The 22,024-nt window shown below is 38.2% G+C and overlaps 1 protein-coding gene across 1 annotated transcript in view; it reads left to right on the top strand.

Moving 5' to 3' along the window:
• The window catches only part of KDM2A (lysine demethylase 2A), a 102,944-nt gene that overhangs the window by 45,210 nt on the left and 35,710 nt on the right, over positions 1-22,024 (top strand). Inside the window, exons 3-5 of the mRNA XM_030833400.3 lie at positions 16,460-16,598; positions 17,364-17,442; positions 17,845-17,891. Coding sequence (XP_030689260.1) covers positions 16,460-16,598; positions 17,364-17,442; positions 17,845-17,891 — 265 coding nt within the window. The remainder of the gene's footprint in view (positions 1-16,459; positions 16,599-17,363; positions 17,443-17,844; positions 17,892-22,024) is intronic.

The following is a 22,024-nucleotide window of genomic DNA, read 5'->3' as shown; positions in this document are numbered from 1 at the left end:
CTTCTAGTTTTGTTGGTCAGTTCTCTTTTCTCCTTTAGTCTGTCTTAATGTCCAAAAACTTGTTCTTATATAAGCACATAGCTCCTCTATCTTCTGGCTCCGCACTTCCCCTGTTCACATATGACCATTCCTTTAAGTTCCTGCTACCCAGAAATCAACAACAGTAGAGCCAGCTCTACCACTTAGACTTTTAGGCTTCTCCCAAATAACACCTTCCAGCAATGGCCACTTCATATTAAATTGCTGACAGTGTGGGGATGGAGAGGGTACAGGTGCTGCATTTCCTGAAATTTCATCCCTAGGATTAGATATTTGATGTAAGGAGATAGAGATGGTGAAAACATAAAAGAGCTCGTGAAAGGGATAGACTTAGGAAACTTATTAGAAGCTTTGCCACTTGGGATGATAAGGGAGGAAAAAATCTTATCTGATGTTTAATGCTGTTTGAGAAAAGGCATGTGAGGTATGACTTGTCTCTAGCCGCATAAACCGCTCTTTTTGGGAAAGATAGTTTGTTTCCCAGTCCAGTGTTGATTCCTGTTCAAAACCATAGTTGCTAATATTTTTTGGACATGTGCTGGCTACTTCACGTCTTTTATCTCACTTAATCCTCATACAGTCCTGTGTGATGGCTTCTATTTTAATTATTAAAGTAGCTCATGTACAGTGAGAGGCAGAACCATTATTTGAACCCTAGACTCTGCCACTACTACATTCAGCCTTTTTTTATGTATGGGACACTTTACAGTTTGCAGAGTACTTGTGCATATGTTCTCATTTAAACCTCACCACAATCCTGTGCATTAAGTGAAAATCTTGACATTTTCACACAAGAAAATGGAAGCTTCAGGAATTTGAAGCTCAAAGTACCGGTACTTAGACCAGGCCCACACCCACTCTGACTCCAGTTCCTTTGTTCTCATTATGTAGTTTTGCTAAAAATAATAAGTAATAAATAGGGTCATATCTGACGGTGAATTTTCTAAGATTGTTCACTTGGTTGAAGGTGATTGGTAATGTTTTAGATGTCTGGAGAAGTTAGCAAATATGTGGTCATTAATTTGCATTATTGGTTTCTCTCATAGCTTGAGTATAACTGCTTTATCTAAGTATTCCTTTTGCTCTTGGGCTTCTCAATGCTATGGGTCAGTTTACCACTCTTACACTAACATTTCTAGGTAAATTCAGAAGTGAAGACATAGTTTTCTGTGCTTTAACCTTCCTTGGGTGGCACAAATGAGTGACTGAAAGATGAGAAGGAAAAAGGTCTTGGCAGGATTATAATATAATCATGGTAGTGGGAAAGGGGAGGAGTATATGTGTTTGTGGGGGACAGTTTAAAATACCAGCTCTTCATCTTTTGCCAGTTCCTTCCAGAGCTTCTGTTCCTAAACATGAAATTTCATGACTCCTCTAAATCTCAAGTTTGACAGTTTGAAAGAGGTCATGTGTTGGTGAAGAGATTGATCTTTGTCTGTGAATCAAAACATTAATCATAGCTCCAGAGAGGAGGGCCATAGAGAAAAGCATCCTGATCAGAGGAATATAGCAAGACTGGAGATAGGTACATTTATCTAATATCATCTGGCTTCAAGTGACTGCTTGCTGTCTCCCCAAACTCACCTAAAATTTAGGAGAAGCAGCATGTGGGACACATTTACTGGTTCATATCATTTACTGAGTAAATGTCTAGAGTTAGTGTTTTCCAGAGCAAGCTGTCCTTTTAGGTTTGCAGTACCTTTCTCAGTGACTGGCAGAAAGGTCACACTCTTACTTCCCCATTAGATTTAAGGTAAACTTCTAGGGGCTTTTTCTTTTTCTACAAATTGTTTTGCCTAACAAATACACTAGTCTCTACCTTCTAGGAACTGAAATGGCATGGCTTGTGCCACACATCATACTAATGGCTTACAGTTGCATCAGTTACCGAAGATGGTGAAAAAACTAGGCATTATCTTTGTTTCTGGATTCTGGGTGTCTGTTGCTATAGAAACAAACCAGGCAGTAAACATGAGTGTTTAGGGAGTATTTGAATCTCAATGGATGTTCATTGGCTAATGAAAATAAAGTTAAGAAATTTGTTGAGTTGAGGGATAAACTGAATATTACTGAGTTCATTATTGTTTCCATTTTTGGTGGGTGGTATTATCCATTTTGGTTGTGTGCAGGTCATTTGAAGATTATTTCCTAGTGATTAGGCCTTCCAAAATTCCCTTTTCTGCTCTAGGAGGTGAACAATTAGAAAAAGCAAACATTTTATGTTCCTTTTGGGTAATGATTTCACTTAATTCAGATTAATTTGGGGGGGGTTGGCAATGAGTAGATTAATTTTTGAGTGTCATATAGTAAGAGTGCTGAGTTTAAAAATCATTCTATGGTTACTAAAAGGAGGTGAAGATTTGAAAGCGGGATAGAAGGTAGGGTGGGGAATTACACATCTTTATTTCCCAGTTATTTAAGAAATAAATCCCCCTTGGGACTTCCCTGGTGGCGCAGTGGTTAAGAATCTGCTTGCCAGTGCAGTGGACACGGGTTCGATCCCTGGTCCAGGAAGATTGCACATGCTGCGGAGCAACTAAGCCCGTGCGCCACAACTGCTGAGCCCACTTGCTGCAACTACTGAAGCCTGTGCGCCTAGAGCCTGTGCTCCAAAACAAGAAGCCACCGCAAGTAGAAGCCCGCGCGCCACAACAAAGAGTAGCCACTGCTCACTGCAACTACAGAAAGCCCACGGGCAGCGACGAAGACCCAACGCAGCCATAAATAAATAAATAAATCTAAAAAAGAAGTAAAACCCCCAACATGACTTGGACATTGACAAATATTGTTACTTATTTCCAGTTTCTCTGATGGCTTGACTAGGCTACTTTGGGAGGATAAACGGATTGAACATTTGCATGTTGATAGTGTAATATTGCTGAGTACTACTTTTGCCAGTATCCAAGAAGAAGAATGTATGTATATTCTAGTAAAAACCTTTAGGGGAATAAAAATGTGCTTTTTCTATAATGTCTGAACTAAGATTATTCCTCTTAAAGATGGTGTTGAGATGCCTGTCTTCATCCTGAATTTCAGAGAATGATTTGGCTACTTGTAGCCACAGTTTTTTTCTTTACAGAATTGTGGCGATATCATGGTTACTTGTGCAGCAAGCACACTGAACAGTTGATTATACCACATAGTATGCAGAAAAGCAGGGCATGTTGGTGGAAGAGATCCAGCACTTTAACTCATTTCTCAGCCAGTTGGTTTTTTGGAGGACATGTTTGTGGTTGAGTAACTGTATCCTGACTCAGAATTTTAGGATCATTCTGTATATAGTAGGTATTTGATATTAGTTCTGAGGGAACTTTTAGGGGAAAAGTTCACTTTGTGTTATATATCCCTCTTCTTCAGAGCATTGTGCCTTCTCAGCTATCTTTTTTTTTTTAATCAGAGACTTAGGTGTGAATAAAGCTTCTTGCCAAATTCTATTTATGGATTACTCTGCCTTGTTGGAATTACTGTGATCTGCTAACGTCTTTCATATATAGAAAGTGTTCTGTGTACTGTTGATCTCTGCAGAACGTGATCTTCAGTTAGCCCAGAAAATATTTGAAGGCTGAACTGTCAACAAAAGAAATGCAAGCTTTTCAGCCCTGTCAGTTGATCAGTACACATTCTTTGTAATACATTAAAGCAGTCGTGTTAAAACTAAGCATGTGCCTTCCTTTATCTTTGTGGTCAGGCCTCTTATTTTAAGGGCCAGTAAGTGTTAAATCAAAAGGTAAAAACTTGGGCCCAAGGTTCAGTCACTGTAAGGCAGTGGTTCCTACTGTTCTTGTACTACCTTAGGGTGTTTCCATTAAAATCCCTCATGAGGTGTAATGAAATTATCACATTTTCTAAACAAAGATTATAAGCTTTTATTTTTGAAAAATGTTATCCACACCCTCTCATTTAATACGGAGGTCCTGAGTAATCCAGTAGGGTGAGGGGGAAACCCAAAAAAGTTTGAAGAGGTCACTGCTATAGAGGAGCAATATAGAGTCTGTATCTATAGTCCTTGGCACTTAGTAGGTGTTCAGTAAAGTTATTATGAATGAACAGACATTTCTTCTCTTATGTGGAGCCTTCACCAACCATTCTGTTACTTCTTCTTGGACTCTAATAACATTTGTATCTACCTATCTTAATACAGTACATTATCACATTGAATTGTAATACTGTAATTTATTTACATATCTGTCTCCCCCTACTGGCCAGCAGTCTCCTTCAGGGCTAGGACTGTGCCTTTTATCTTTGTATGCAGAGCATCTGGCTGTTACTCCATGTTCAGTGTCCTGTTTTATGAATGAGTAAGTGTTCAAATAATTTTTTTTTAAGAACTTATTTTTCTCATTCTTTTTTTTTTAAGATTTTTTTTTGATGGGAACCATTTTTAAAGTCTTTATTGATTTGTTCTGTTTTTTTTTATGTTTTGGTTTTCTGGCCACGAGGCTTGTAGGATCTTAGCTCCCTGATCAAGGATCGAACCTCCACCCCCTGCATTGGGAGGCGAAGTCTTAACCACTGGACCGCCAGGGAAGTCCCCTCAAATAATTTTTATAGCACCAACCACACATACACACATAGGAAGGTGGTAGGCAACGATCCATCTACATATGTACCTGTCCCAGTGTGTGATCTTACAGTAATGATGGGTTTTCAAAAATATGGAAAGAAAGAAAATGAGAACAACACTTTAAAGTTCAATTGATTTTTAGGGTATGTATATGTCCATACTTTTGTGATAGAGGCTAGTTGAGAACCTCAGCTGCTTTCTTTAAAGATGTGTAAGAGCTTATTAAGCACTTATCAAATAGGGGATTTGGTATATGTTGGAAAGATTCAGATTTAATCCACATAGCTTTATAAATTTGTAAAAAGATGCCCCAAACTTTTTTTAAAGCAGTATCATGATGTGGACATGAAAATCCAGTTATTACTTGGCTTCTTATACCATCACCAGCAAAGAGGCTGTGTAATTAAAAACTTTTCTATCAGGTAGTGGGGTAGATCTATCTCAGATCAGAATCTTAGAGAAAATAGGAGACATAGAAATCTTGCTTAAAGAAAAAAGTTGGCAATTTCATTTTTACAGAAGGTGTGTAATAAATGTCACTGACTACAAATACAGAGAATGAGAACAAATTTTAATACCATACACAATAAATGTACTAAGTTCAAAGCACTCTGATATAAAATAAAATGATCTCTGGTTAGGAATAACAATATTTTTATTTCAGCCAGAATAGCTGAATGTCCCGTAAGATAATTTGTCAAGTAAAAGCTAGAATTAGAAGTCAGGAATGGTAGAATGTTAAATAAATAGTGGCATAGCTAGAAATGTAGTATCCCTTAGCAAATATCAGAAACCTCCAACCTTAGGGAAGGTCTTTTGCTAATCTTCTTTCTACCAAGCATGGTTTTCTGATTTATAGATAGTCTCCTTTGTTGCCAGTAGGTCCCACCACTTTACTTCCTCTCGCTGACAGAGTCATTTCAGTTGTCTGGGTGTCTTCTTCCTTTGACAGTTACTTCCAGCTGTCTCAAGCTACTGGTCTGGCTGAAGTTTCATTCCAAAATGATTTCAGTAGTATAGGGTGGTTAGACCATTGGTTCTGAAACCAAAGTGCTGGGGTTCCAATCTCAGCTGCACCAATTACTAACTTTGTAACTTGGGCAAGTTACTTCTATCCTACATTTGCCTTTTTTATTTTTATAAAGTAGAGAGGATACTATTCTTCTATGTGTTAATACATGCATAGTGCTTATTACAGTACTCGGTACGTGGTAAGCACTCAAATGTTAACTGCTATTACTACTGTAATTTTGCCCTGGCATCATAGTTCACCTTCAGAGCAGTAGCCCTTGTGGGTGTCATTAATAAAAAACTAACTGCCTTTTCATACTTTATACAATTTCTTAATTCTCTGACTCCTTTGTATCCCTAGGGGAATGGGAATTGCCTAAGCTCTCCAGAAAGAACTGCCTCTAACATCTGGTTGATTGAGATACATGGAGGTTTGTTTAATATGGGGGGTAGGCAGACAGCAGGACGATGTGGAAGTCCCTAGGAGGGCTACCCTGCCAACCCACCACTGGTCTCTCTCAGTGTCTCTGGTCAGGACAGAGAGGGCTAGGTCTGGAATTTAGATAGTCTATGAATAAGGGCAGGCAGACCTGGGGGACCCGTATGTAGCAAAATTTCAACATGGTATAATGTAAAAGGGAGCAAGGCTGATATCTTAGATGGAATCAGATTGTTGAGGACTTTATTTTAGAACACAAAGGGACCTTGAATTATTTACCTCCAGGGGAAAACTAGGATCTAGAGAGGTTAAATGATTTACTTAAGTGCCTAAGATCACACAGAAAGTAGCAATAGTAGAATTGACACTAGATAATTTCTCCCTTTAGACACTTTTACTTTCTTGTTTTTCTGTTGTTTTCTGAGAGGGTTAACTTAGGTCAGTTTTACCTTTCTTTTTCTTTGTAAAATAATACCGCCATATTTCCTGATTCTCACAGGTTGATTATCTTAGCAAGAAAAACTATTTGATATAAAATGATAGAATTGTACAGTGATTCTTTTTTTTCTTTTTTTTATTGGCTTCGTTTCTGTGCATGGGCTTTCTCTGGTTGCGGCAAGCGGGGGCTTCTCTTGTTGTGGAGCATGGGCTCTAGGCACGCAGGCTTCAGTAGTTGTGGCACGCAGGCTCTAGAGCGCAGGCTCAGTAGTTGTGGCGCACGGGCTTAGTTGCTCCGCAGCATGTGGGATCTTCCCGGACCAGGGATAGAACCCGTGTCGCCTGCATTGGCAGGCAAATTCTCAACCAGTGCACCACCAGGGAAGTTCCTGTACAGTGATTCTCAAAGGGAGATTTTTGATATATTACGTTACTAATTTTTAGAAATTGTAAAATATTTATAACAAAATTTGCCATTCTAACCATTTTTAAGTGTATTAATTCAGTGTACTGCCATCATTACTGTTTCCAAAACTTGTTTTCATTACCCCAAATAGAAATTTTGTAATCATAAAGCAGTAACTTCCCATTCCTCCTCCACCCAGCCCCTGGTAACCTCTAATCTACTTTCTCTATGAATTTGTCTACTCTAGGTACTTCATAAGTGGAATCATACAATATTTTATCTTTTTATGTCTGACCTATTTCACTTAGCATAATGTCTTGCAGGTTTATCCATGTTGCTGCATGTATCAGACCTCCATTTCATTTTATAGCTGAATAATATTTCATTGTATATATAAACACCACATTTTATTTATCTGTCAATGGAAATTTGGGACTATTTCCACTTTTTTTTTTTTTGACCATTGTGGATAATGCTATTATGAACGTTGGTGTCAAGGTGTCTGAGTCCCTGCTTTCAGTTCTTTTGGGTATATACCTAGAAGTGGAATTATTGGATCATATGGCAATTCTGTGTTTACTTTTTTGAGGAATTGCTAGACTGTTTTTTTACACAGGCTGCAAACAGCAATGCATAAGGGTTCCAATTTCCCTACTTCCTGACTAACACTTGTTATTTTGTGTTTTTTTGATGATAGGAATCTTAATGGATGTGAAGTGGTATCTCATTGTGGGTTTGATTTTTAGTGATGTTAGACATCTTTTCAAGTGCATATTGGCCATTTGTGTATCTTCTTCGCAGAAATTTCTGTTTAAGTCCTTTGCCCATTTTTGAAGTGGGTTTATTTTGTTGTTGAGTTGTAAGAGTTCTTTATATATTCTAGATACTGATCCCATATCAGATATATGATTTGCAAATATTTTCTCCCTATGGTTTCTTTTCACTCTGTCATTAGTGTCCTTTGCACAAATTAAAAAAAAAAATTATTTAATTTATTTGGCTGTGCCGGGTCTTAGTTGTGCATGTGGGATCTTCTTTGCCGCGTGCAGGATCTTTAGTTGCGGCATGCGGGATCTAGTTCCCTAACCAGGGATCAAACGCGGGCCCCCTGCATTGGGAGCGCGGAGTCTTAATCGCTGGATCACCAGGGAAGTCCCCAAATTTTAAAAATTTTGATGAAGTCCATTTTGTCTGGTTTTTTTGCTTTTGCTTTTGATATCGTTTAAGAAATCCTCGTTAAAGCCAATGCTGTGAAGATTTTCCCATGTTTTTGTCTAAGAATTTTATTATAGTTTTAGCAGTTATGTTTATGTCTTTGATCTATTTTGAGTTAATTTTTGTACTGTATGGTGTCAGTAAGGGTCCAACTTCATTCTCCTGCGTGCAGATACCCAGTTTTCCCTGCATCATTTGTTGAAAATGTATTTAATCTTAATTAATTTAAGCCTCATAGTCACATGTAGCTAACATTTTGGACAGCTCAGATCTAGCTGATCATGTAATTTTTCTCCTTTAATCTGTTAATGTGGTGAATTATATCAGTAGATGGAGTGGAAATTCTCAGAACTAACAAACTGCTTCTGCATTTTTGGCACATCATGGTAGTTCATTAAATACTGAACAACTTTTTTTAGTCACTTGTCTGTGTGTCCTTTCATATAAAATCAACTGAAATGTCTATGGAAATTGTTTAGAAAAAGACTTTGCTTTCTCAAAAAAATGATATCAGGCAATGTGTCTTCTATTGGTCTACATCAAACTTTATTCTTATAAAAATACATTGCTTTACTTAAACATGTATGTTGTATTACCTTTATTCTTTTACAGATTGCCCATCATTATTTTGTATTGAGATAGAATTCATATGCTAGGCAATTCACCGTTTTAAAGTGTGCAATTCAATAGTTTTTAGTAAATCCACAAAGTTGTGAAAACATTACCAGTATCTAATTCTAGAACATTTTCATTACCCCAGAGAAACCCAGTACACATTAGCAGTTTTTCCCCATCTCTCTTCCTTCCAGCCCCTGGCAACCACTAATGTGTTTTCTGGCTTTATAGATTTGCCTATTCTGTCCATTTCAGATAAAGGTAATCATAAAATATGTAGTCCTTTGTGATTGGCTTTTTTCACTTAGTGTGTTTTTTAAAGTTCATCTGTGTTTGTAGCATTTATCAGTACTTCACTCCCTTTTTCTGCTCAACTGTATTCCATTGTATGGATATATACTATATTTTATTAGCCATTTGTCAGTTGATAGACCCTTGGGGTGTCCATCTACTCTGGTTATAATGAATAATGTTGCTATGAATGTTGGCGTACATGTTTTTGTGTGGCGTGTTTTCATTCTCTTGGGTAAATACCTAGGAATGGAAGTTCTGGGTCATATGGTAACTCTAACCAATTTGAGGAACTGCCGGACTGTTTTCCAAAAGATTTGCTCTGTTCTACATTGCCACTAACTGTGTATGAGGGTTTTGCTTTTTTCACATCCTCACCAGCACTTATTACCTAGTAGTTGTGAAGTAGTATCTCGTGGTTTTGATTTGCATTTCCTTAATGACTGATGAGCTAAAGACTAAAGATGTTTCATGTGCTTATTGGCCAGTTATATATCTTTGAAAAATACTCTTTCAAACCTTTGCCCACTTTAATTTTATATTTTGTCTTTTCATTTTTAAGTTGTAAGAGTTCTTTATATATCCTAGATATTAGACCCTTATGAGATATATAATTTGCAAATATTTTCTCTCATTTTATAAATTGCCGTTTACCTTTCTCGATAGTGTTTTTGAAGCACAAAAAGTTTTAATTTGGGGGCTTCCCTGGTGGCGCAGTGGTTGAGAGTCCGCCTGCTGATGCAAGGGACGCGGGTTCGTGCCCCGGGCTGAGAAGATCCCACATGCTGCGGAGCGGCTGGGCCCGTGAGCCATGGCTGCTGAGCGTGCGCGTCCGGAGCCTGTGCTCCGCAGTGGGAGAGGCCACAAAGTGAGAGGCCCATGTACCGCAAAAAAAAAAAAAAAAAAAGTTTTAATTTTGAAGAAATCTAGTTAATCTATTTTGTTGTTGTTACTTGTACTTTTGGTGTCTTATCTAAGAAACTGTTGCCTAATCCACAGTCATGAATATTTACACCACAATTTCTTCTAAGAATTGCATAGTCTTAGCCTTTACATTTAAGTCTGATCCATTTTAAGTTAGTTTTTTTGTATAAGGTGTGAGGTAGAGGTCCAGCTTCATTCTTTTACATGTGGATATCCAGTTGTCCCAGCACCATTTAAATTTTTTTTTTAATTTTTAAAATTTTTATAGTTTTAAAGGTTGCTTTCCATTTACACATGTTTAGAAAAGAGAATGCCAGATGTTTCTGTGTAATAGTGGATACCTGTTTGCATCTATTCTTGCACCATTGTCTTTTTTTTTTTTTTTGGCCACGCTGCAGCTTGTGGAATCTTAGTTCCTCGAACAGGGATTGAACCCGAACCCTCAGAAGTGAAAGTGTGGAGTCCTAACCACTGGACCGCCAAGGAATTCCCACCATTGTCTTTTCTACAGCTAACCATCTAGGAGAGGAGAGGAGAGTAGAGTATAGTATAGTATAGTATAGTATCTGTAGCCCTTCATCTTATGTGTCAGTACTTGAGTTAACTAAATATTCCATTTATGTGGCTGTTTTTACCATTTAATATAGTTAATTACCACCTGACCAGGAGTGGTAAATATTTTTTTAAGGCAGTTTCTAAATTTTTTTTTTTCGGCTGTGTTGGGTTTTTGTTGCTGCGCGTGGGGTTTCTCTAGTTGCGGCGAGCAGGGGCTACTCTTCGTTGCAGTGTGCGGGCCTCTCATTGCGGTGGCTTCTCTTGTTGTGGATCACAGGCTCTAGGTGCGCAGGCTTCAGTGTTGCAGCACGCGGGCTTGGTAGTTGTGGCTCACGGGCTCTAGAGTGCAGGCTCAGTAGTTGTGGCACACGGGCTTAGTTGCTCTGTGGCATGTGGGACCCTCCCGGACCAGGGCTCGAACCCGTGTCGCCTGCATTGGCAGGCAGATTCTTAACCACTGCGCCACCATGAGTTTGCTCATGGTGAGTTGGAAAACATGAGTTTGCTATATAGTTTGGTAATCTAAATAGAATAAATGATAATTGGTTATTCAGGAGTAAAACTCACTGTTAACCCTGGAAAGTACAAATTGCTTTTGCGTGAAAATGTGGTTGGAATAGATTTCATGGTTCAGTTTGTGCCTACTATTTACTGTGACACTGGGTTCAGCAAGGGCTGGTGTCTGTGGGAAGCCAGAAACATCCTTTAGGTTGCCAAAAAGCACCTAGAATTAAAAAAAGCACAGCATGCTAGTTAAACCATTTAGAATTATTTGGTAATGTTGGTAGGCTGGAGGAGATTGGTGGCTGCTTTCCTTAGTGTTAAAGTGGCATTGCCTTTTGAGTTTCACCTGTAGCAGATTGTGTCATTGACTACTTATTTCCAGGGTTATTTTGAGGATTGAATATGTTTTTTAAGCACTTAGAGATTTGCCGTAGATGTTTACTTTCACCAGGGTTTACATATAGATAGGAGAATGGTGGGGGGGACCCTTATCCTTGACAGTGTTAAAACCAGCACAAATAATTTCACATTACTGTTGACCTCCCAATTGCAACAATCAAAAGAAAACAAGAATTTAATTTTTCTGTAGTCCTTCAGAAATGGGCATAGCTTGGCTGGGGCAGGAGTTTTCCTTATATCCTTACACTTTCCATATTGAAAGTACAAATGGAAGAATAATTCTTCTTGAATATAGGAAAAATAAAAGCATATAAAAAGAAAGAAGAGACAGAGAACTTCAGGCTACCATGTTAGAAATGTTGGGATAATCAAGATGATGATATCTTGACTGAAAAAGAGTCGGTAATAGTTGACCTAGGAAATGTTAAAGTTTGAAAATATGACTGGGATTTTTTTGATGTGCATATTAGAATTTATGCAAAAGAATGCTTTCTTTTCTCTTTGAAATTGAGGTATAATTGACATACAATATTATATTAGTTTCAGGTGTACAACATTCAACATTTGTATACATTGCAAAATGGTTACCACAATGGTTCCTTACCATCTGTCACCTTACAAAGCTAATATGGTATTATTGACTATATTGCCCCATGCTGTACATTACATCCCCATGACTTGTTTATTTTATAGCTGGAAGTTTGTACTTCATAATCCTATTCACCTGTTTCACACCACGCCCACCCCTCTGGCAACCACCAGTCTATTCTGTTTATGACTCTGGATTTTGTTTTGTTAGTTTTGGTTTTTAGATTCCATATATATGCAGTGTATGTCTTTCTCCGCCTGATTTATTTCACTTAGCGTCATACTCTCAACCCTCACGTTGCTGCAGATGGCAAAATTCCATTCCTTTTTATGGCTGAGTAGTATTCCATCGTGTGTGTGTGTGTGTGTGTGTGTGTGTACACATATACCACATCTTTATTCACCCATCAATCAATTAGACACTTAGATTGATTCCATATCTTGGCTATTATAAATAATGCTGCAGGGAGCATAAGAATGCATATGTCTTTTCTTTTTAAAAAATATTTATTTATTTTTGGCTGCACCAGGTCTTCCTTGCAGCATGTGGGAAATTTAGTTGCAGCATGTGGACTTCTTAGTTTTGTCATGCAGACTCTTAGTTGCATATGTGGGCTTCTTAGTTGCAGCACGCATGCGGGATCTAGTTCCCTGACCAGGGATCGAACCTGGGCCCCCTACATTGCGTACACGGAGTCTTACCCACTGGACCACCAGGGAAGTCCCGCATATATCTTTTCAAATTCATATTTTCGTTTTCTTCGGTTAGATACCCAGTAGTAGAATTGCTAGATGATATGATAGATTGATTGATTGAGTCTTCATTGCTGCGCGTGGGCTTTTGGGGGCTACTCTTCGTTGCGGTGCGCGGGCTTCTCATTGCACTGGCTTCTCTTATTGTGGAGCATGGGCTCTAGGCACGCAGGCTTCAGTAGTTGTGGTACGCGGGCTCAGTAGTTGTGGCGCATGGGCTTAGTTGCTCCACGGCATGTGGGATCTTCCCGGACCAGGGCTCAAACCTGTGTCCCCTGCATTGGCAGGCGGATTCTTAACCACTGCACCACCAGGGAAGTCACTTTTTTTTTTTTTTTTTTTTTTTTTTTGCCATTCTATGTGGCATGAGGGATCTTAGTTCCGCAACCAGGGATCAAACCCACACCTCCTGCAGTGGAAGTATGGAGTCTTAACCACTGGACAGCCAGAGAAGTCCCTGTTACCTTTTTGATAATAGTCATTCTGACAGGTGTAGGATGATACCTTACTGTGGTTTTGGTTTGCATTTCCCTGATGATTAGTGTCATTGAACATCTTTTCATGTGCCTCTTGCCACGTGTGTCTTTTTTGGAAAAATGTTTATTCACATCCTCTGCCCATTTTTTAATCAGTTTGTTTGTTTGTTCGCTTGTTATTGAGTTGTATGAGTTCTTTATATATGTTGGATGTTAACCCCTTATCAGATAAATTATTTACAAATGACTTCTCCCATTCAGTAGGTTTCCTTTTTATTTTGGTGGTAGTTTCCTTTGCTGTGCAGAAGCTTTTTAGTTTGATGTAGCCTCATTTGTTTATTTTTGTTTTTGTTTTCCCTTACCTTTGGAGTCAGATCCAAAAAAATTGCTAAGACCAATGTCAAGGAGCTTACTGTCTATGTTTTCTTCTAGGAGTTTTATGGTTTCAGGTCTTACATTTAAGTCTTTAACCCATTTTGAGTTAATTTTTATATATGGTATAAGATAGTGCTCCAGTTTCATTCTTTTGCATGTAGCTGTCCAGTTTTCCCAACACCATTTGTTGAAGAGACTATCCTTTCCCCGTTGTATATTCTTGCCTCCTTTGTCATAAATTAATTGACCATGTATGCGTGGGTTTATTTCTGGGCACAAATGAATGCTTTCTAAAAGTGATTATTGTGGGAAACTACATTTATTCCGATGGTATTGTTCCTGCTTTTTGACATACTTGGAACTCATCTTTTGGAGTTCTCTTCAAAGACACATATATGAAATAAGGTGAGGAAGAGAACGGAGTGGTGTCTTCTAAAAAACGAACCTATTTAAGAAATTGTCAGTGAAAATACCACCCCCCCTTTCAAATATAAAGGTAACTAAAAATATTTTGAGCAGTGATGGCATTTTTAGAGTGAGAGGTCTACTAAATTAGGTCTTTTGGCCTTTGAGCTGTGATTTATGGCAACAAAGTGCTAGGTAAGAGTGTTATAAAGTTTTTTGTGTTTTTTTTTTAATATTTATTTTATTTATTTATTCTTTTTGGCTGTGTTGGGTCTTCATTGCTGCACGTGGGCTTTCTCTAGTTGCCCCGAGTGGGGGCTACTCTTCGTTGCAGTGCGCGGGCCAGTGGCTTCTCTTGTTGCGGAGCACGGGCTCTACGTGTGCAGGCTTCAGTAGTTGTGGCACGCGGGCTCTAAAGCACAGGCTCGGTAGTTGTGGCACATGGGCTTAGTTACTCTGCGGCATGTGGGATCTTCCCGGACCAGGGCTTGAACCGTGTCCCCTGCATTGGCAGGAGGATTCTTAAGCACTGTGCCACCAGGGAAGCCCAAGAGTGTTATAAAGTTTTTTTACCAAATATGGAAAAGATATCAGGTATCTATCAGTGTTTCTACCTAAAACTGCTAAATTGAATCTTGCTCTCCTCTGGTGTGCTCTCCTCTGTGTGTAGTTTTTATTTTTTATGACTTATTTCTGCCCTTTCCCTGATCCCATTCCCTAAGAGACCTTTCTACAGTGTCTCATTTTCTTATGTGTTTATATAAATTCAGGTGCCATGTAATCAATTCTAGATCATCAATATCTAACTTTAAATTCCAGGTTTGGTTGTCCTTAGCACATACTGGAGTAGGGCTACTTTACCATTCATTGCCTCCCACGTGAATTGTCCTATGTGTATGTATTCAAGAAACTTCGACAGATTTTAACACTGGCTAAAGTAAAATATACCAAAAGGTAAATTTGCAGCAAAAGCAACGTGTTATCTTAAAAAAAAAAAAGCTTACAAGATTATTCACATACCATAAAATTCACCCGTTTAAAGTGTACAACTCAGTGGTTTTTAGTATATTCACAGAGTTGTGCAAACATCACCACTATCTAATTCTAGAACATTTTTAATTTCTCCCAAAAGAAACCCATACTGTTAAAAGTTACTTTCTATCTCTCCCTCTCCCCAGCCCATTGCAACCATTAATCTACTTTCTATCTCTGTGGATTTGCTTCTTCTGGACATTTCATGTAAATAAAATTATGACTTTTTGAGGGCGGTGACCGAGTCTGGAGCTGCCCCAGGAGCCGGATCTGTCGTATCCTCTCTTCCACTTCCTGTTGCAAACAATAAAGTCCATTCGTACAGTAAAAAAATAAAAATGTGATTATGGTCTTCTGTGTTTGGCATCTTTCACTTAGCATGTTTTTAAGATTCTTCCATATTGCAGCACATATCAGTACTTCATTCTTTTTTATGGCCAGTTACTATTCCATTGTGTAAATATACCACGTTTTGTTTATCCACTCATCAATTGATCGACATTTGGGTTGTTGGTGCCTTTTGGCTATTATAAATAATGTTCTGCTATGAACATCTGTGTACACGTTTTTGTATGGACGTGCGTTTTTAATTCTTTTGGATATATACCTAAGATTAAAATTGCTGGGTCATAGGATAACTTACTGTGTGTTTAACTTTTTGAGGAACTGCCAAACTGTTTTCCAAAATGGCTGCAACATTTTACATTCCCATCAGTACTGTATAAGGGTTCCAGTTTCTCCACATGCCCTCCAACACTTGTTATCGTCTACCTTTTTGATAATAGCCATCCTATTGGGTGTGAAGTGGTGTATCGTTGTGGTGTTAATTTGTATTTCCCCTAATGACTAATGATCCCGAGCATTTTTCATGTGCTTTTTGGCCATTTGATCCCGAGCATTTTTCATGTGCTTTTTGGCCATTTGTGTATCTTTCTTTGGCAAGACACTATCCTTAATGCTGAGTATTGATGGTCTGCTGTTTGGAATACTGTTGTTTAGATTAACTTTCTTTATCTGCTGTAAAAGAGTTTCTGTTTCATTAATTCAAGTGTTCTAGTCTATTCTTGAAGGTTGTTTTAGAAAGCTAATCTAGAAAGGGCCTTCCCCATGAAAAAATTATGTTTTGTATCCTGGCCTGTAATGTCTATGAAGACAGTTTAAGCAATGATAGACAAATAAAATGTTAAGTAGACCCGATTTGGTCATATTTTCGTTGTAAATTTGTATCTCTAGGCTCAAAGAGTTAGCAGTGGTAAAATGTACAAAGTAGGAAACCTAGTGACTCATTTAAAATTTTGTACATTCTGAGACTATTAGCTGACCTTTGGTTGAGAAAAAGATCTATAAGGCAAGGAAAATTGATGCTTAACATAGCAACTGAAAGGCATGAAAAAGTACATGATTTCATCCTTATGTCCCTCTCTCCCCAGCGTGGTACCATGCGACGACGCTATGAAGATGATGGCATTTCAGATGATGAAATTGAAGGAAAAAGAACTTTTGACTTGGAAGAGAAACTCCACACCAACAAATATAATGCAAATTTTGTTACTTTTATGGAAGGAAGAGGTCAGTATCATTTGGGTTCAGACCTGCAGCCCCTTGATGTAGGAAGTTGTAGACTCTGGGAGCTGTGGGCTCAGCATCTCTGCAGCCAAAGTACTGCCTGTTGATGCTGTGATGCTATTTATCTGTATTTTCTCTTACTACTCAATGCCACTCATGCACACACCCCCGCCCCAGTCCTCCCACCCTGTGAGTCATTCTCTGCTATATTGGAAAAAGCAAGCGTTTATTAGGGCAAGAATGTTAGAATTTTTCCCTAAAGGCCTCTTCCTTCTTCTTCTCCCATCCCTTGGTTTGGGTTTAATTAAGAATAGTATAATAAAAATCCTTTTATGCATGTACCTGCCCCACCAAAACTGAGCTCTATGTGTATCATGCAGCTTTGTTCCTTGGCAAACTTCCAAGGATGTCATGGTATGTATTGTAGTGGACAGAGTTACATATTTAGGCTATTAAGTGACAGGGCGATGATTTCTGCTTAGGATTTATGAGATGACTCAATAGTACTATCCCCTGTTGGTTAAATTCTGAATTATTGTGGAAGTATAGATTTAGCAAACCCCTTGAGCCCTGCTTCTCAGTGTGCTCTCCCTATACCTTAAGAGATGCTTCTTAATAACAAGCATGTATTATCTAACAGCAAAACTGTATACACAGAAATAGCAAATACCATCTCTACCTTATTATTTAGGATCCATTTTATGGTCCTTTTGTCTTTTTCCAGCTAAACCTTTTCCCTTTCTAACAATTGTTTTCCTATGGTGACAGATTTTAATGTAGAGTATATCCAGCGAGGTGGCTTAAGAGATCCTCTGATTTTCAAGAACTCCGATGGACTTGGAATAAAGTAAGTGTTTGCTGTTTGATTGGATGTGGTTGCAAAATGGCCACGTTACACCCAGGGCTATAGACAATGCAGTATGGATAATCCAAAGCATAGATCATTGAAAATATCTAAAAGTGTGTTGTTATAGGTAAGTGAGAAAATACAGATGAGCTATAAAGAAAATAAATTTAAATCTCCTAAAATCTACCACCCTGAGATAATCCCTATTAACCTTTTCTCATATATTCTTTTTTCCTATGTATATATATGTACATATATATACATTTATATTTCAAATATGTTTTAATCCTCAATATGAAGATTGATATGTCTTGACTGGGGAGTTCTTAGTTCTTTAAGAAAAAACTCACCTGACTAGAGTAGTTGTGCTTCCCATTATACTTACTAGTGTTTGTTTCATAGGATGCCAGATCCAGACTTCACTGTGAATGATGTCAAAATGTGTGTGGGTAAGTATTAAACTTGAGGCCTTTGAGTGTCTTTGAGGCAAAGATCTAAGATTTACAACTGAGTCTTAAATCCCTTACTGAGATTTAAGGCTTAGGAACATTGAACTATATATTTGATTGAAGTATATACTACTTGAAATAGTTTCTTGATTAGAAACTACTGTTTAGCAACTGAGGATTTTCTCAAAGGTAGTTATAGAAGTTGCTTCATTTATTACTACCCATTAGACATACAACATCTGAACATCTGCCTCTTTCCTACCTACTGTTTTTATCACTGTGCATCCTTCCTTCTCTCCATGAAGAGCCTACCTTCCAGGGCAAAATTTCAAAAGTGAAATTTTATATCTCTGAGCCAAGAATAACACTTCATTTATGATTCTCTTCCTTTCCCTAAAAGCCATGGAGAAATTTCCAGGAAATTTTCACCAATGCTACATTTGGTAACTTGGCTAAGGTTTGAAACTTTGTAAGCTGAGAAGTGGGTTCATTAAAATTTCTCTTCATTGGTTGATTGGTTAACCATTCTTGATTGGTTAACTTGAGTCTTAATAAGAATTGTATTTTCTTTCTTCTTTTTTTTTTGGCTGCACTGGGTCTTCGTTGCGGTGTGCGGGCTTCTAAAACAAAAGTTTTCAGATGCTTCCCGCCTAACACTACAACTTTTATTATGTTTTGTCCTTTATGCTGAAGCTCCAGTGCAGTCTCTCCCTTTGAAATTAAGTATTGCAGTACTGTCTCTTGGCCACTTGAGGGCTCTTTTTAGACAGCTGGATAACTTCCGTTTATCCAAGAGATAAATGTCCTAGGTAGAGGAAGTTTCTCTAATTCCCTGTATTTTTCACTCCCCTACCTGTTTCTATGTTAGATTCCAGCTATCTGCCTGTCACTATGTATTTCCTATTACTTAGCACAGTCTCTGGAGTATAGTAGATACTCAGTAAATCTGTTTACTAATTAAAATGCTTTCCTACTCTTCACAAGGCAGGGTTCTCAGGGGGCCTCGGAAAACATAGTACTTGAGTACTTATCGGTCCATCGCTTGACTTTTTTTTCCTAATGGACCTCCAGGAAGTAATTCCTTGGATCCACAAGTTAATGGACCACCAAAGCTTTTCTCTATTGGTCAGGCATTCTTAGGGGTTTGTGGTCCACAGATGACCTGCATCAGAATCATCTGTGATACTTGTTAAAAATATAGACTTCTAGATCCTGTCATAGACTTACAGTATCCAAATTTCTGAGCTATACAGATATAAGGACTGATTCACTCACTAGCCTTCTTTTGCATTCCTTCTCACTTATCACTTTCTCATGTCCTCAATATGTTTTCTGCTAATAATGGTCTTTAGAGCCCTTCCTAACCTTATATTTTCCACATAGACCTGTGGATGGTCACAGATATCTTTGTTGTGATTTAAAATAAAGCAGTGATTATATTTAAACTGACAGACTTATCAGAAGTTTCAAATGATGATTGTTAAAATGCAGGAACAACATATTGGTGATTACAATAACCCATTATTACTAAATGTACTTTGGCTGATCCATTCTTCTTTTCTACCTAAAGTAGAATGTTACATCTCCAGTGTCAGTTCATGTCCCCAAAAGATAGTACACATGTTCTATTGTGTAAACTTTATATAATGGGATATATTGATTTTAAAGTGTGGACTCAAACAAAACTAGCTGGTTTCAAATCCCAGCTCCACTAATTACTACCTGTGTAACCTTGGGCAAGTTACTTAAATGTGAAGAACAGTGTCTGGCACGTAGTATGTGCTCAGTAAAAGTTAGCTATTTCTATGACTGTCATTATTTTATCTGAGTGCTCTGGTAGCATTGGCAGAGTGGAACTGTGTTTGCCTTATCTACATTCCTAAAGGAAAGCATTCACTTTTTAATTTTTTTTTAAATTATGGTAAAATACAGATAACCTAAAATTTATCATTGTAATAATTTTAAAGTATCCAACTCAGTGGCATTAAGTATATTCACAGTGTGCAACCATCACTAATACCTACTTCCAGAACTTTTTCATCACCCCTAACAGAAACTACATACCCATTAAGTAGTCATTCCCTGTCCTCTCCTTCCCTCAGGCCTTGGCAACCACTAATCTACTTTCTGTCTCTGTAGATTTGCCTATTTTGGATATTTCATGTAAATGGAATGATAAAATATGCAGCCTTTTGTGTATAGCTTCTTTCACTTAGCATAATGTTTTTGAGGTTTATCTATGTTGTAGCATATAACAGTACTTCATTCCTTTTTATGGTTGAATAATCCATTCATTGTATGAGTATACCACACTTTGTTTTTGGTTTTGTTTTTAATTCCTTAGTTTTTCATTTATTTATTTGGTTGCGCCAGGTCTTAGTTGCAGCATGCAGACTCTTAGTTGCGGCATGCATGTGGGATCTAGTTCCCTGACCAGGGATCAAACCTGGGCCCCCTGCATTGGGAGCACAGAGTCAACCACTGCGCCGCCAGGGCAGTCCCACCACACTTTGTTAATCGATTCATCTGTTGATGGACATTTGGGTTATTTCCACCTTTTTGCTGTTGTGATTTAGAGCAGCTAAGAACATTCATGTGTAAGTTTTTGTTTGAACACTTGCATTTGATTCTTTTGGATATATACCTAGGAGTAGAATTGCTGGATCATGTGGTCATTCTCTGCGTAATTTATGGAGGAGCTACCAAAGTGTTCCCATAGCACCTGCACCATTGTACATTCCTGCTGGCACAGTCTGATTTCTCTGTACCCTTGCCAGCCCTTGTTATTTTCCCTTTTTTAAAAAATTTAAATTGTGGCCATCCTAGTAGGTGTAAAGTGGTATTTCAAGGCAGTTTTGATTTAGTGTTTGCTTTTTCTTCCAAATAATGAAGAGTAGGTTCAGTCCGTTGTCTTACATTAGCAGTTATCTTTTTATGTGTATTCTGCTATATCTGCTTCATTATGGCCATATTCTTGTCCTTTTGCCTATTATGTCTTATCTCTAACTAGACTATAAACTCCTTGAGGCAGGGGACCAAGTCCTAACACTGCTTGGTATATCCACCAAGCCAGGTGGATATATAGGTGTTTGTTAGTTTCTTACAAATTGAACAGTATTCTTAATATTTCAGTGGCAACTTTTTATTCTCTCTCTCCCCTCCTTGACCTCCATTTTCTTAACTTTTTAGGTGTGCTGCCTCTCCATATCTTCTCTTGTGCTGTTGCCTCTGCTTGGAATTCTCTCTGTTGAATCTTGTTGAAATTCTATTTATTCCTCCAGGCTCAACTCAAATGTTTCTTCTTCCCCTTCCTTTTTTTCTTTTTTTTTAAATTTATTTATTTGGCTGCATCAGGTCTTATTTGCGGCACGCGGGATCGTCGTTGCAGCGCGCAGGTTCTTCGTTGCGGAGCGCGGGCTTCTCTCTAGTTGTGGCGCATGGGCTCTAGAGTGCGCAGGCTCAGTAGTTGCGGCGCGGGCTTAGTTGCCCTGCGGCATGTGGGATCTTACTTCTCCGACCAGGGATCGAACCTGTGGCCCCTGCATTGGAAGGTGGATTCTTAACCACTGGACCACCAGGGAAGCCCCCCCTACCCCGCACGCCCCCTTTTCTAAAATCCTTCTCTGGTCAGTCTAGTTTAAAATTTTTTTTTTAATTTTCTTTTATTTTTACTGCTGTTTAACTGAGCACCTATTTTGTGTCAGACATTTTACCTCATTGACTAAATCCTCACAATGGCCCACAAGGTGATATTATTCCCAAGTTACAGAAGAAGATATTAAGGTTCAGAGAAGTTAAATAACTTGCCTAAGTAATATTAGAGCTGAGGTTTAAACTTGGGTCTCTGGCTCTGAGGCTATTGTTTTCTCCCCTCTGCTATTTTATGCTGGCTCTGTGACATTCTGCTTTTTGTTGTGGTTGTTATAGTTGGTTGAGAATCTGATGTACATCTTTGTATTCATTAAGATCATTAAGATGTCTTTATCATTCAGTAAATATTTATGGAATGAATGAAATTTCTCATCTATGAATGGTACTTAGTATTTAAAATTGTTAGGATTGAGTGAGATGTTGAATATAAGATTCAATGCCTGACCATATAGTAAACATGCCATAGGGAGTGATTGTTGTTT

Source organism: Globicephala melas, chromosome 8, assembly GCF_963455315.2.
Source record: "Globicephala melas chromosome 8, mGloMel1.2, whole genome shotgun sequence".
Lineage (NCBI taxonomy): Eukaryota > Metazoa > Chordata > Mammalia > Artiodactyla > Delphinidae > Globicephala > Globicephala melas.
Note: the sequence above shows the minus strand (reverse complement) of the source record. Positions and strands in the feature narration are given on the sequence as shown.